A 12,500-nucleotide genomic window follows, 5' to 3' on the forward strand; every position below is an offset into this window, starting at 1 on the left:
GGTGTCGTCGGGCATGAGCGCGAAGGTAAATAGACGCTCCTTGAACTCCTGGTTGGCTCGAATGATTAGAGCAAAAACATTGTGGCATTCTGTTAGAAGACAAAAAGAGGAAGAAAAGGAAAAAGAAGAGAAAGAAGAATGAGAAGACATAGAAGAAGAAAAGGAAGAATGAGAAAAAGAAAAAAGAAGAAAAAGGCAATTAGTAGATAGCATTGGTAAGTGACAGCTATGACTAGATCACAATCACAGTCACACTCCAAAAAAAAAAATTAAAAATGTATCCCCATTTGCAATAAATGTTGGGCTATATATGTCAATACATTAAACAAATATGAAAATAAATAATTAAGAATAAAAAAAAACTCTTAGGATTTTAGCATATACCAATTTGTCAACTTAGCATTCTAGATAAAAGTTCCTAGTCAGTATTCATAGGTTTCAATACAATTATTGTATTTAAGAGAACAACTGTAAGTGAGACAAGCTGTTGGTTATTCAAAAATGTATTGAAAAAGACAACTATCAATCTGAGACAAACTTCAGTACTTCATTAGACATTCCAAATTCTATTTTACCCTTTTAATAACTGTGCTTAATATTGCTTTTATAAGTAACCATCTATTAGTTATTAAAAGTTGTCACTGCTATTTGACAAAATGTTAAATATGTCTCCAACCTTATGATACAAACAAAAATCCTCAGAATTCTCCCTTCTCTAATATAAATAAATTCATCTATAACAATTTTCAAAATAACCAAAATAAAATCATTTTCAAACTGTTCTAGAAATACATCTCCAAACTTTCGACACGTTACAGAAGGCTCGATCTACCTACCCTCTGTCTCTCTGATGTCAACAATTCTCTTAATATGGGCCAAGTTCATCATCTCCAGGTGCTTGTAGGTTTTAATGGGCTTAATAGCATGGAGATTTGCTCTGCTTGGACTTTTGATGCTGTTGTACTTGCTCTTCTTCTTGCAAATCTGGAGGAAAATTCTTGGTGTTGAGTATAGCAACCAAAGGGAAAAAAGGAAGAGGAGGAAGAGGAGGAAGAGGAGGAAGAGGAAAAGGCTTAGGAGGATTAGGAAGATGATTGGGAGGGGGGAGGGAGAGGCAGATAGGGGGGTATAGTAGTAAAAGGAAAAGGAATGGGAGGATGAAGGGATGGAGGGAATAAGTGGGAGTAGAAGACATAAGAAACCATATATCATATCACACTCATAATCACAGTGTTTCTCACTAGCATCCTCCAGCATATGTAAACTATCTAGCCAGGGTAAAAATACAAATGATACTGCATGCCACTCACTTCCATGACATCATTGAAGAGGAAGAGGGTGAGGGTGTCACCTCTACCACTACAGGTGTCACTTAACTCTGTGACATCCACTTTACTCAAGTACAGTCTGTGAGATGCCACCAAATTAGGCTGCAAAGAAAGAGTTCTCATTAGCAGGAGTAACATCTGGCTAATAAAATAAAGGATAAAAGCAGACACTTTGCCATCTTAGTGATTAGACATAATAATCACCTTAAATCCAATAATTAATCCTTCTCCACAAAAATTGTAACTAAAATAAAGAAATCAATACCAATAAAACACAAATTATCACTAAAACAAAAGCATAATTATCAATTACATGTAATATCATGAGCAAAATCTTAAAATTTTATTTTTCTTAAACACACATGCATAATTAACCTATTGTGGACAGGTGTCATGACATACACAATACAGGAGCTTTGGCACAATGACAGGCATCTTGACGTATATGATGTTCGGGGATTTTGGATCAGTGTGTTATTTTATTGCACTATGAGTAATGAAGGAGTGAGGATGACAATTGCAGTCGTAATTACTATAATTGCCATAACATTGGGCAAAATGGAATTCACCCTACATCCAAAACCTAGATGGGACCACTTTCTCCAAGCACCAGCAGGAGAGAAAGCTTGAATGGCACCCATCCACGGTCTCTAGCAATCACTATGTTTAGAGAGCAATGGCACACAGCAAGTTGCCCACCTCTTGCTCTAAAGTATCACTAATGAAGATAGTGCTTGCTGGAGATCATAGATGGGTGCCGTTCAAGGCTTTCTTTCTTGCTGGTGCTAGGAGAAAGTGGTGTCATCTATGTTTTGGACTATAGATTACACCTATTTGGCTTAATATTATGGCAATTATAGTAATTATGATGACAATTGTCATCATCACTCACTAAATAGCTATTACGCATATTATGATAAAGAAACACATCAATACTCTTTCCCAAAACATCGAACATGGCATGACACTTCCATCATGTACATCAACATGCCCGTCATAAGGCAAAAAACTTGTGTCTCACATATGTTATGACACCCATTTGCAATGGTTAACAATAAAAAATTCCTATTCAATACTAACAGGACACATTTCAATATCATTGTGGATTTCGAAGAGTTTTAATTTAGCTTCTGTTTTTCTCTTGTCATCATTAATGTACGTCATGACAGACTTGATCTGATCAAGAGCTTGTTCTAGAGATGCATGGTCTGGGGAGGTTTTCTCTGTATGCTTCAAGATATCTGTTGAAAAAAGAAAACAATTTTTGTAAGAGTGGTGTGTAAAAAAAAAGTTGCAGAAGCATTATAAAACTACAATATATTTGTTTAAAGCCAAATGAATGTACATTACAGGTTCTCTTAACAAAGCAGATTGTCCTGTAATTATTTTGGATTTAATATTCACTACACTAATAAAGAAAGTAAAACAAAATTTTATTTTCATTCAGTATATCCCATCATTCATAAATATTCAATCATGAAATTAGCACTACTCAAAACCTCCTTCTTTTCTTGAAATATCTATAATTACTTGTTATAGTATTTCCATCCTTGATATATCTGATCTAATCTCTTCCATATAAATTACAAAAACTTTAAATTAGTTAAGGCAAAATTATCTCCTTCTCACGAAGTCATCTCCTACAGAAAACTGGAATCCCTTTCTTAATTCAGCAGAAACCAATAAACTAAGCCAAATTATTCATCTATGATACAAACCATTAATAAGAAGGCTCATGGATGGTAATCTCTGCACCGGCCGAATCAGAAGCTCTTGGAAGCTCTGCCGGCCACACTCTGGTTTGTTCTGTGCAATCTTAAGGAAAGCATGGAATCTGGGCCGTTCGATGGAAATTCTCTGAAGCATTTCCTTCATATTTTCAAAGTAGTTGATGAAAGGTGGATAAGCTGCTTGCAAGTCTGAAGACTGTAAAAAAAAAATGAGGGGTGAAAATATTGTGAAATTTGATGAATGCCTCAATTAACTATTATATCTCCTATCTTGTATGTAGATGGCCTTTTTAGAATTTTCAGTTCCCTAAAACATTTTAAAATACTATATAACCATAAGGTATGGAGTGCTGTTTTGTTACTGTGCTGCAATGTTGAGGGGGAAACAAGTCCACCTTTTGATGATCCCATACTCAATTGTGCAGCAATGGCGAGGGAAAAACAAGTCTATCTTCTCATGATCACATGTGAAAGACGGACTGAATACAAATAATGAAGAAACCTAATACTAACAAATGGACAACAAATAATGAAAAACTACAGAGTCATAAGTCTATCAAAGTGATTTTATAGCAATTTCATGAGGTTTGCAGCAGTCCAACCTCAGCTGCTTAGTAGACATACAATAGTTTACAGTTTAACTACCACTGACAGTGTAAGATATAAATGTGATACGAGATAAATAAAACTACATAATCAAAGGATGAAGAATTCCAAGTCCACATACGATATTTGAGATGACGATGATATAATTAATCTAAACATGCAATCACCCAAGTGAGCTTTCAAATATAAACTCTAGACATAATAATAATAACAATAATAGTAAAAAAAATAATATCTATCTTTATCTATCTTATCACTTTTATTCATGGGTAAAATATCATCACACTAGGTGGACTACACAACTTTTCAAACTTACATATTTTAAGATGATGTCTCCTATACTGGCATCATCAGACCAGTTATGTGCGAGCTGGAGAAGATCGTTCCTCATGCGCTTGTGGACTTCATGGATTGGAGGTAAGTTGCCGAATATGAATTTTAATTCTTGTGCATCTAACATTGGTCCACCTGGCTGGACTATGCTTTCCAGAGGGCCTTTTATTACCTGGAATTGCCACATGAGGTTTTAATGAATAAAAACAAACATATAACATAAAGCAAATAAATCCAGACTGAAAAACTTACTTCAAAAATGCTACAAACTGTAAACTGCCAAGGCATTATTTCATAGCCTGGCATACCAGAATGTAAATGAAAAGTTTCAAACATTAACCCATTAACGCCAGAACTTATATTTACCTAATGTCACTCCCTAGATATCAAGTGTGCGCAATTACTACTCGATATCTCTACCAGCACAACTGAAGAAAAATGTATCTATACAAATGTAACTCGTATGAGTATAACGTATGTTTTGAGGGAGAGATCATGATATGACAGGAAGTATTCCAGTGGGAGTGAAATATTCCTGTGACATGATATCACATCACCCAACACCAATAGGTTAAAAAATAAAGCTTTTATACATCTATCTATCTATCTATCTATATGTATGTATGTATGTATGTATGTATGTATGTATGTATGTATGTATGTATGTATGTATGTATGTATGTATGTATGTATGTATGTATGTATGTATGTATGTATGTATGTATGTTATTATATATATATATATATAGATATATATTTATACATATATATATATATGTATATATATATATATATATATATATATATATATATATATATATATATATATACATATATATATAATGACATCCATCTATATATACATAAATAACTTATCAAAATCATCAAAATAAATTGTTAAACCCTAAAGGTCACAGTTAATAGAGGACTTATTGGAAATGATGGGTTAAACATTTTTTAGCAAACATACATTTCTGGTACTGCCAAAATCTGTCTTATGTAAATCAGACATTAGAAGTCAAAATGAAACTGAAGAGGAATCCAGGTGTATTTAAAGCAACACATTTAATACTTTCATTCTTATTGCAGATAAGTAAGTGTCTGTGTCTGAATTCATCAGCATAGTTACTACAAGCCACATTTAATATTTTTTCTAACTCAAACTCAGATCAACCTCTTTCATTATACAATCATAACCACATCTCAAATAAAGCTTACTGATTCAAAGAGTTTACATGCAGTGTCTGGGGACTCACTTTCTCAATGGTGTCAAGAATGTTCACGTAATTACACTCTGTCTTGACCAACTCATGGAAAACCCTCTGGCGAGCTGACAGCTGCTTTAGGTCGACTGGAGGCGGGCTGAGTGGAGTAGCGTCAGCACTGTAGAAACAAGGTTCATATCAAATCTCCTTGGTCGCTTGTGCACGACATTCATTAAATTGAATGAAAAGAAAAGGAAATGGGTAGGAAGGAGAAATAAGACAAAAGATAAATAAATCATACAAGAGAGAAGAAAGGAAGAAAAAAAAGAAAGAAAGAGGGGGGGGGGGGAGAGAAAAGAGATATGGAAAAGGCAGAAAGGGAAAGGTAGAGTGAGGGAGAGGGAGGGAGTGTGTGTGTGTGTGTGTGTGTGTGTGTGTGTGTGTGTGTGTGTGTGTGTGTGTGTGTGTGTGTGTGTGTGTGTGTGAGAGAGAGAGAGAGAGAGAGAGAGAGAGAGAGAGAGAGAGAGAGAGAGAGAGAGAGAGAGAGAGAGAGAGAGAGAGAGAGAGAGAGAGAGAGAGATTATACAAGAGAGAAGAAAGGAAGAAAAAAAGGAAGGTAGGGAGAGAGGAAGAGAGGGAAGGAGGGAGGGAGGGAGGGAGGGAGGGAGGGAGGGAGGGAGGGAGGGAGAGAGAGGGAGGGGGGGGGGGGGAAGATAGAAAGAGAGAGAGAGAGAAAGCATGATTGAAATCAGTGTTCATTACACATTACATTTTGACAGCTATAGAAAATGGAATGAACTCACCTCCAAGATAATGGATCAAGCTCATTGCCATCCCAGCTTCTGGTTTCTCCTAGCTTACCTGTGCTCACTCAAAACCATGCACAAACTTATGTCACAGAAAAAGGGGATCCAGTATAAATGCAAAATGGAGAACAAAGCTATAGTAAAGAAATACATTGCATCACAGCCAATGCAACTGAACTTAAACTCAAAATGAAGTCCACTAATAAAGAGCATGAATACATATATGCAAGGACAGATGGATGAATGGACCCCCCTTGTACACATATACAAACACACAGATACAGACATCTACATATATACCAAAAAAGTACAAGAATACCTCTGAAGAACACTAACTACCATACAACTAAAGCAAATCTTAATACTCCTTGAAATATGGCATACTATTGTGCATACTATTTTTATCCTAGGAAGATTATGTAGGTAATTAGAACAGAATTGACTTCCCTGTTGGATAATATCTACAATTATCTTTACCTACTGAACATATCAAACTAACAACAAGTATACATTAAATTTTTATCTTTAAAAACTTCACCCAAATATGAAATAGAAAAAAATGTTGAGGCTCCAGTAACGCGTTAAAAAGAAATAGGAATGGCAATACCAATACCTATTATCATCTATTCATCTACGTTGCTTTTTAAACAATACCATTTGATATCATGCTCTCATATTTTTATGATTCCAGAATAATAGTTCTATAGTTACATGACTAATGCAAATTAAACACATGTCTTAGAAGTAGAACTTCCCTCAAAATTATCCAAAAAACAAATCAGTTTCAGGATTGGGCCTTATAATAAGTCAGGTATCATGAAACTCAACATCATTTTCATGAGGCCAAATCTACTCTTTCAGACCAAACATAATAAAGGGAAGTACGAAAGTCACTACAATCATAGAAATACATTCATACATACGCAAACCTATTCACAAAGAAGAAATCAAGCAATACACATCAAGCAGTACACATCTCCCCTCACACATCAAATCAAACACACCCACTTTGACCAGCCACACCTCACCAGAATCAAAATAACCCTTACCCGTCTACTTCATTGGGAAATCTGCAAAGCAAAATAAAATAAAAATGCTATAATGCCACTATGCAATCATGTACCTTAATGTACCTTAAGTGAAATTACAGTGGTGCCTCTATATAAACAGACATTGTGATATATATATATATATCTGTATATATATGTATATATATATGTATATATATATATATATATATATATATATATATATATATATATATATATATATATGTATAGATTTTTTTTTTTTTTTTTTTTTTTTTTTAACCTTTGGTTAAGATTCAACATCTGCAGTTCAATTCTTTTCATCTGAACAGCATTAGATTTCAATAACTAATAATCACTGATTTTACAAATGTATGTTTTCCATAATTCTAATAATGTAACTTTACAAATAAAAGTAAGTACAAAGGATCAACATTAAAAGCTCTTTTGCTTGTCTTTTTATCAATACATATTTCTATTATCAACAGATTTATCAATAGATTTAAATCTATTATATAGAGGCTTCACCAATCTATCCTTTTCAATATTCCCAACATATAAATATCTAACACTCCATGTAATGTAATTAAGAGTACTATGGAAGCAGGAAAGTAAAGAATCTAAGGCAGATTAAGCATCACATAAACAAGATCACTGTAAAAGTCAATAAGAAAATGGTTCTATATATAAAGGAATAAAGGATAGGATCCCAAGTAAATTACATAAAATCACTGAGCTAAAGCTATAGTGATGCAGCAAAAGATTAATCACACTATAAGGAGATACTTTAACCATGCAATAAATCACTGTTTACATACACATACACACACATATATAAATATATACACATATATACATATATATGTACACACACACACACACACACACACACACACACACACATATATGAATAAAAAAATAAATATACACATATACCTATATTTACATCTGTGTGTGTAAGTATGTAACTATAAATATGTGTGTGTGTGTGTGTGTGTGTGTGTGTGTGTGTGTGTGTGTGTGTGTGTGTGTGTGTGTGTGTGTGTGTGTGTGTGTGTGTGTGTGTGTGTGTGTGTGTGTGTGTGTGTAAGTGTGTGTGTAAGTGTGTGTGTGTGTGTGTGTGTGTGTGTGTGTGTGTGTGTGTAAGTGTGTGTGTGTGTGTGTGTAAGTGTGTGTGTAAGTGTGTGTGTGTGTGTAAGTGTGTGTGTAAGTGTGTGTGTGTGTGTGTGTGTGTGTGTGTAAGTGTGTGTGTAAGTGTGTGTGTAAGTGTGTGTGTGTGTGGGTATATAAGTGTGTGTGTGTGTTTGAATGTGTGTGTGTGTGTGTGAATGTGTGTGTAAGTGTGTGTGTGTGTGTAAGTGTGTGTGTGTGTGTGTGTGTGTGTGTGTGTGTGTAAGTGTGTGTGTGTGTGTGTGTGTGTGTGTGTGTGTGTGTGTGTGTGTGTGTGTGTGTGTGTGTGTAAGTGTGTGTGTGAGTGTGTGTGTGTAAGTGTGTGTGTGTGAGTGTGTGCGTGTGTAAGTGTGTGTGTTTGTATGTGCGTGCAAGTGTGAATCATAAATAGAATAATCAAGAAATAAGATCATGCTCACTGAAAGATATGGAAGTAGGAAACGAATCAGATCTCTTCTAAGCTTACAAATATCCTAATGATACACTAATCACTTTAACCCATTCACGACGGGATGTACTTTTGCCTACTCCCGCTTAAGCTGGGAAGATAACAAGTGCAACGCTTTGAGACAGGGTATTTCCCCACTGCGCAGGGCTGCGCTGAACCTGTAAGAGCATTTTTCACCTATTCTTATGGTTTTCATGAATATTTCTACAATGTAAAGGCACGCAAAAATGTTGTCATGTTCAGGAGTTTTTTAATTCAAAAAACATGTTACAGCAATGTTTTTCTGGTGTTACTCTATTCAACTTTGCCAATATTCTTCACTTCTATGTGAAAATACCAATGGAAAGTGGAAGCAACCTCTGAGTGGGGCATCAAAAAACATGTTTTATATTGAATTTTTCTTATACCAAAATGAAAAAGAACAATACAAATAATCATATATGTACATATGGGTATGTACATGTACTTCGTGGCGTGATGTGACGTGATATCATGGGAAATTGACAAAATTTAAATAATATTACATTAGTAATTTTTTTTACTTTATTTCTTGGCCAATCTTGTTTGATTTTACAATAGTTTTTCAATTCAGATCTTTTTATTCAACCGATCAAGAAGCAGAAATTACCATGATGTCATCAATATTACGTAGTTTTCTGACATCATTTTTTTTTACCTTATATTTCATTTTATGACGTTCAAACACCTAAACTAAAGTAACAGTCTAAGAAATTATGAAAAAATTATTATATCTGAGAACAATTTAGCGATCTATTGATGACGTTTCAGCACGTCACAACTGCTCCGCCCAGAACTCAGTGAGAAAATACACTTCATCTCAGGGCGTCAACCGGCGCGAATGGGTTAAAGAAATCAATCACATTGTGAAAATATCACATCAAAAGCAAAAACTAAACATGCTGAGGGAACCATGAAGAGAATTTTACTATTTCTACAGTTACTGCAATAAGCTTGACTACAAACCTGCCGATCAACCTGTTGGGGGTGGGAACCGTCTCGTCCAGGAAGGAGCCATCAGCTGACAGGTATGCTAAATCACCCACCGAGGATCTTCGTTTGCTGTACCAGGGAGTAGGAAGTTAAACACTTATTGTATTAACAACCTCAACATTGATATCATACTATATCACAATAATAGTAATAATAATAATAATTATAGTAATAATATATATGATAATGATCATAACAAAATCAATAAGAATGATAACACTAAATATAAAATCTAAAACAGTGCTCTGAATTACTTTCCAAAATACACAGTTACTTACATGATGTATGTATTACCTATGTATAAATAAACATGTAATCACAACCTCTAAAACAACTAGAATACAAATTTTACATTTTCTTTAACATCATCAGATTCATAAGTTGAATATCCAAACATCATGCAATTCTAATCAATTTTACCAATTCATATCGAAAAGGTACATCACTTTCTATAAACATGAACACTACAGCAGTTGACTTAAAACAAACCCTGATGCTAATTTACTATTTCATGATCAGCCATGCAATAATTTGCAAGCCTTTCACCACATGAATTTCTTTAAACATGATACACTTGAAATCTGTCATCCAATAACCTAAAAAGCCTTTCTGTAGAGAATCTTCAAATGCAATCATTCATAATATCTCGAGGCTTATGCCATGCATGACAAATATCAACACATAACTGGACATAGACTTCTAATCAACAATAAAAATTTGCTGGTACATTCTAAAATATGAGCATGACACTTCTGCTAAAATCTATCATCCATTACTTTCTGGTTCACATTTTCTTTTTTTACAAAACAGTGTGCAAATCACTATAAAAGGTATCACAAGTTCCTATACTCTATCAACCATCAATGGACACCTGATAACCATGACAAAGACCAAACAAAGAAAATATCTACAAGCTGCACACTGCCAAATCTAACAAACATTTCTCTAGTTAATACATAATTTTCCACAGTATCAAAACTTACGAGTTCTTTTATGGCAATCACTGAAGCAGTAATAAAAGGTAATAAACAAAATTTTGAGAATGAGGAATGTGTAAGTTATTCTATCAAATTCAGTAAGGGAGACCGTCATCCATAATTTTCTAGGCCTCTTTCATAATTATTTGGAGAGGATATACCATGAGACATTCAAGATACCTTGCTGGAGGAGCCGAGGGTAGCGTTGATGGCGAGTCATCCTGAGCCAGCTGTTGCACCGTCTCTCTCAACCGTTTACGTCTTCTACTTCTGGAGCCCGGTGTACTTGGTGAAACAAACATTTGCCGTGGGCTCAGGACACTACTTGAGTTCTGTTGGTAAAGATTATATTTCAATCCCTGAGACCATAATTGAGAAAGCCTCAAAATTAACAGTTAGCGTAAAAAAGATTGTCTTTTGAATCCTCATTATATCTAAAACGTGCACTTTTCTACCTATCAGACTTCAGCAGTATAATTTTAATGCTTATATGTGCCTACATAATCATTATCATTGTACATATTCTTCAAATTTTAACATTCTTTTCAGAAGCCAATGTCAAATGAAAAGCATTCAAACCTGTCACCATCAAAATTACTTTATAAAAAAAATCTCACCATTTCCTCAAAGAGATGAAGCTTCTCATTGGGACAAGCATCCATCTGTATAGAGGTCCAGAACCATTCTGCCTTGACCACATGCGCACGTGGTGGGCAATCTGCTGGCTTTTCAGATACATTTTGTTCTTCTACCACCTGGTTGGAACACAAAAGTTAGGGTATGCATAAATGTATAACTTTCTATTCTTATAATTTTCAAAATTACAAGAGAACCCGAAAAATGTCAATTCTTAAAATTCCCAAACAATTGTAGTAAAATATAATATCTATATATACATACATAGAAATATACTCTCCAAATACATCAATAATTCCTTACCACATGAGTTGCATGCTGGTCATCTAATGTGGTCAGTATACCCCCATTCTGCCGAACAAGGTCCTCCATCTGCACCTGATCTTCGGAAGGGAAGCCCAACAGCACCATCCGCAGGTTGTGGAACACTCGTATTTTGTACTTCATCTGTTTTAAGTAAAGCAGTACATGTGAAGATGATCAAATATTTTTTTTTTCTTATATAATAACAATAATACTTTCCATGCACTCATTTATACATTTATATACAAATGCACACATACACAGTTTAATAAAAGGAAATAAAGTGTCCCACACTAGGAAAGCTATTACTAAACATAGATTTGCAAACTATGAAAGAAATCACACAACTACATACCATGCTGTCGGTATCTGCACGCGCTCCCACTTCGTCTCTGTGAGCCCACGCAGTGTGAACCCAATCCTCACCCATGACGGGAATGTTGAAGGTTGTGGCGTACTGATATTTTTCACCGGTTGACGAATAGGCTAAGAGGTGGGTGACATTTTCTCTGATTTCGTTCTTCACACTACCACCCATATAGTGGACCAGCTTTAGCAGTCTCGACTGTGGATAGGTTGTGATCAGTTTGCTTTCAATAAGGGATGGTTTTATCATCATAAAAATACACAAGCATTCCTTTTTTTTTCTACTTCATAATATAATTAAACAAACAAAAGGGAAAAAAAAGATGAAGGAAAAATATTAATTCATACAAATAAAAGTGGGACAACATTGTAGTAATCAGAACAATCAAACTGAAGATGAATAATTATAAAAAGAGACAGTAAAATAGATAGATATTGATAAGCAAATAATACTTACAACTTCCGCTTTTTTTCTGAACCCAGTAAACACCAGAACAACACCTATCATCACATGGCAGAAGACTGGCCGCTGATTGTAGATTAAGATACCATC

The 12,500-nt window shown here is 34.7% G+C and overlaps 1 protein-coding gene across 10 annotated transcripts in view; it reads right to left on the minus strand.

Moving 5' to 3' along the window:
* The window catches only part of pbl (epithelial cell transforming 2 pebble), a 41,807-nt gene that overhangs the window by 6,699 nt on the left and 22,608 nt on the right, over positions 1-12,500 (minus strand). For 4 of the 10 annotated variants that reach the window (XM_086540252.1, XM_086540230.1, XM_086540263.1 and 1 more), the window contains exons 4-17: positions 12,405-12,500; positions 11,937-12,146; positions 11,582-11,725; positions 11,260-11,397; positions 10,819-10,974; positions 9,639-9,736; positions 7,058-7,078; positions 5,254-5,380; positions 3,981-4,169; positions 3,047-3,254; positions 2,409-2,569; positions 1,311-1,430; positions 837-984; positions 1-89 (exon numbers count right to left, since the gene is read on the minus strand). The exon at positions 1-89 is cut by the window's left edge and continues 66 nt beyond it; the exon at positions 12,405-12,500 is cut by the window's right edge and continues 37 nt beyond it. In XM_086540252.1, the coding sequence (XP_086396378.1) occupies positions 1-89; positions 837-984; positions 1,311-1,430; positions 2,409-2,569; positions 3,047-3,254; positions 3,981-4,169; positions 5,254-5,380; positions 7,058-7,078; positions 9,639-9,736; positions 10,819-10,974; positions 11,260-11,397; positions 11,582-11,725; positions 11,937-12,146; positions 12,405-12,500 (1,905 nt within the window). The remainder of the gene's footprint in view (positions 90-836; positions 985-1,310; positions 1,431-2,408; positions 2,570-3,046; positions 3,255-3,980; positions 4,170-5,253; positions 5,381-7,057; positions 7,079-9,638; positions 9,737-10,818; positions 10,975-11,259; positions 11,398-11,581; positions 11,726-11,936; positions 12,147-12,404) is intronic. The other 6 variants (XM_043017865.2, XM_086540268.1, XM_086540259.1 and 3 more) reach the window with 3 other exon arrangements.

This window comes from Penaeus japonicus, unplaced genomic scaffold, assembly GCF_977035675.1.
Source record: "Penaeus japonicus unplaced genomic scaffold, GWHDUDI00000001_assembly GWHDUDI00000001, whole genome shotgun sequence".
Lineage (NCBI taxonomy): Eukaryota > Metazoa > Arthropoda > Malacostraca > Decapoda > Penaeidae > Penaeus > Penaeus japonicus.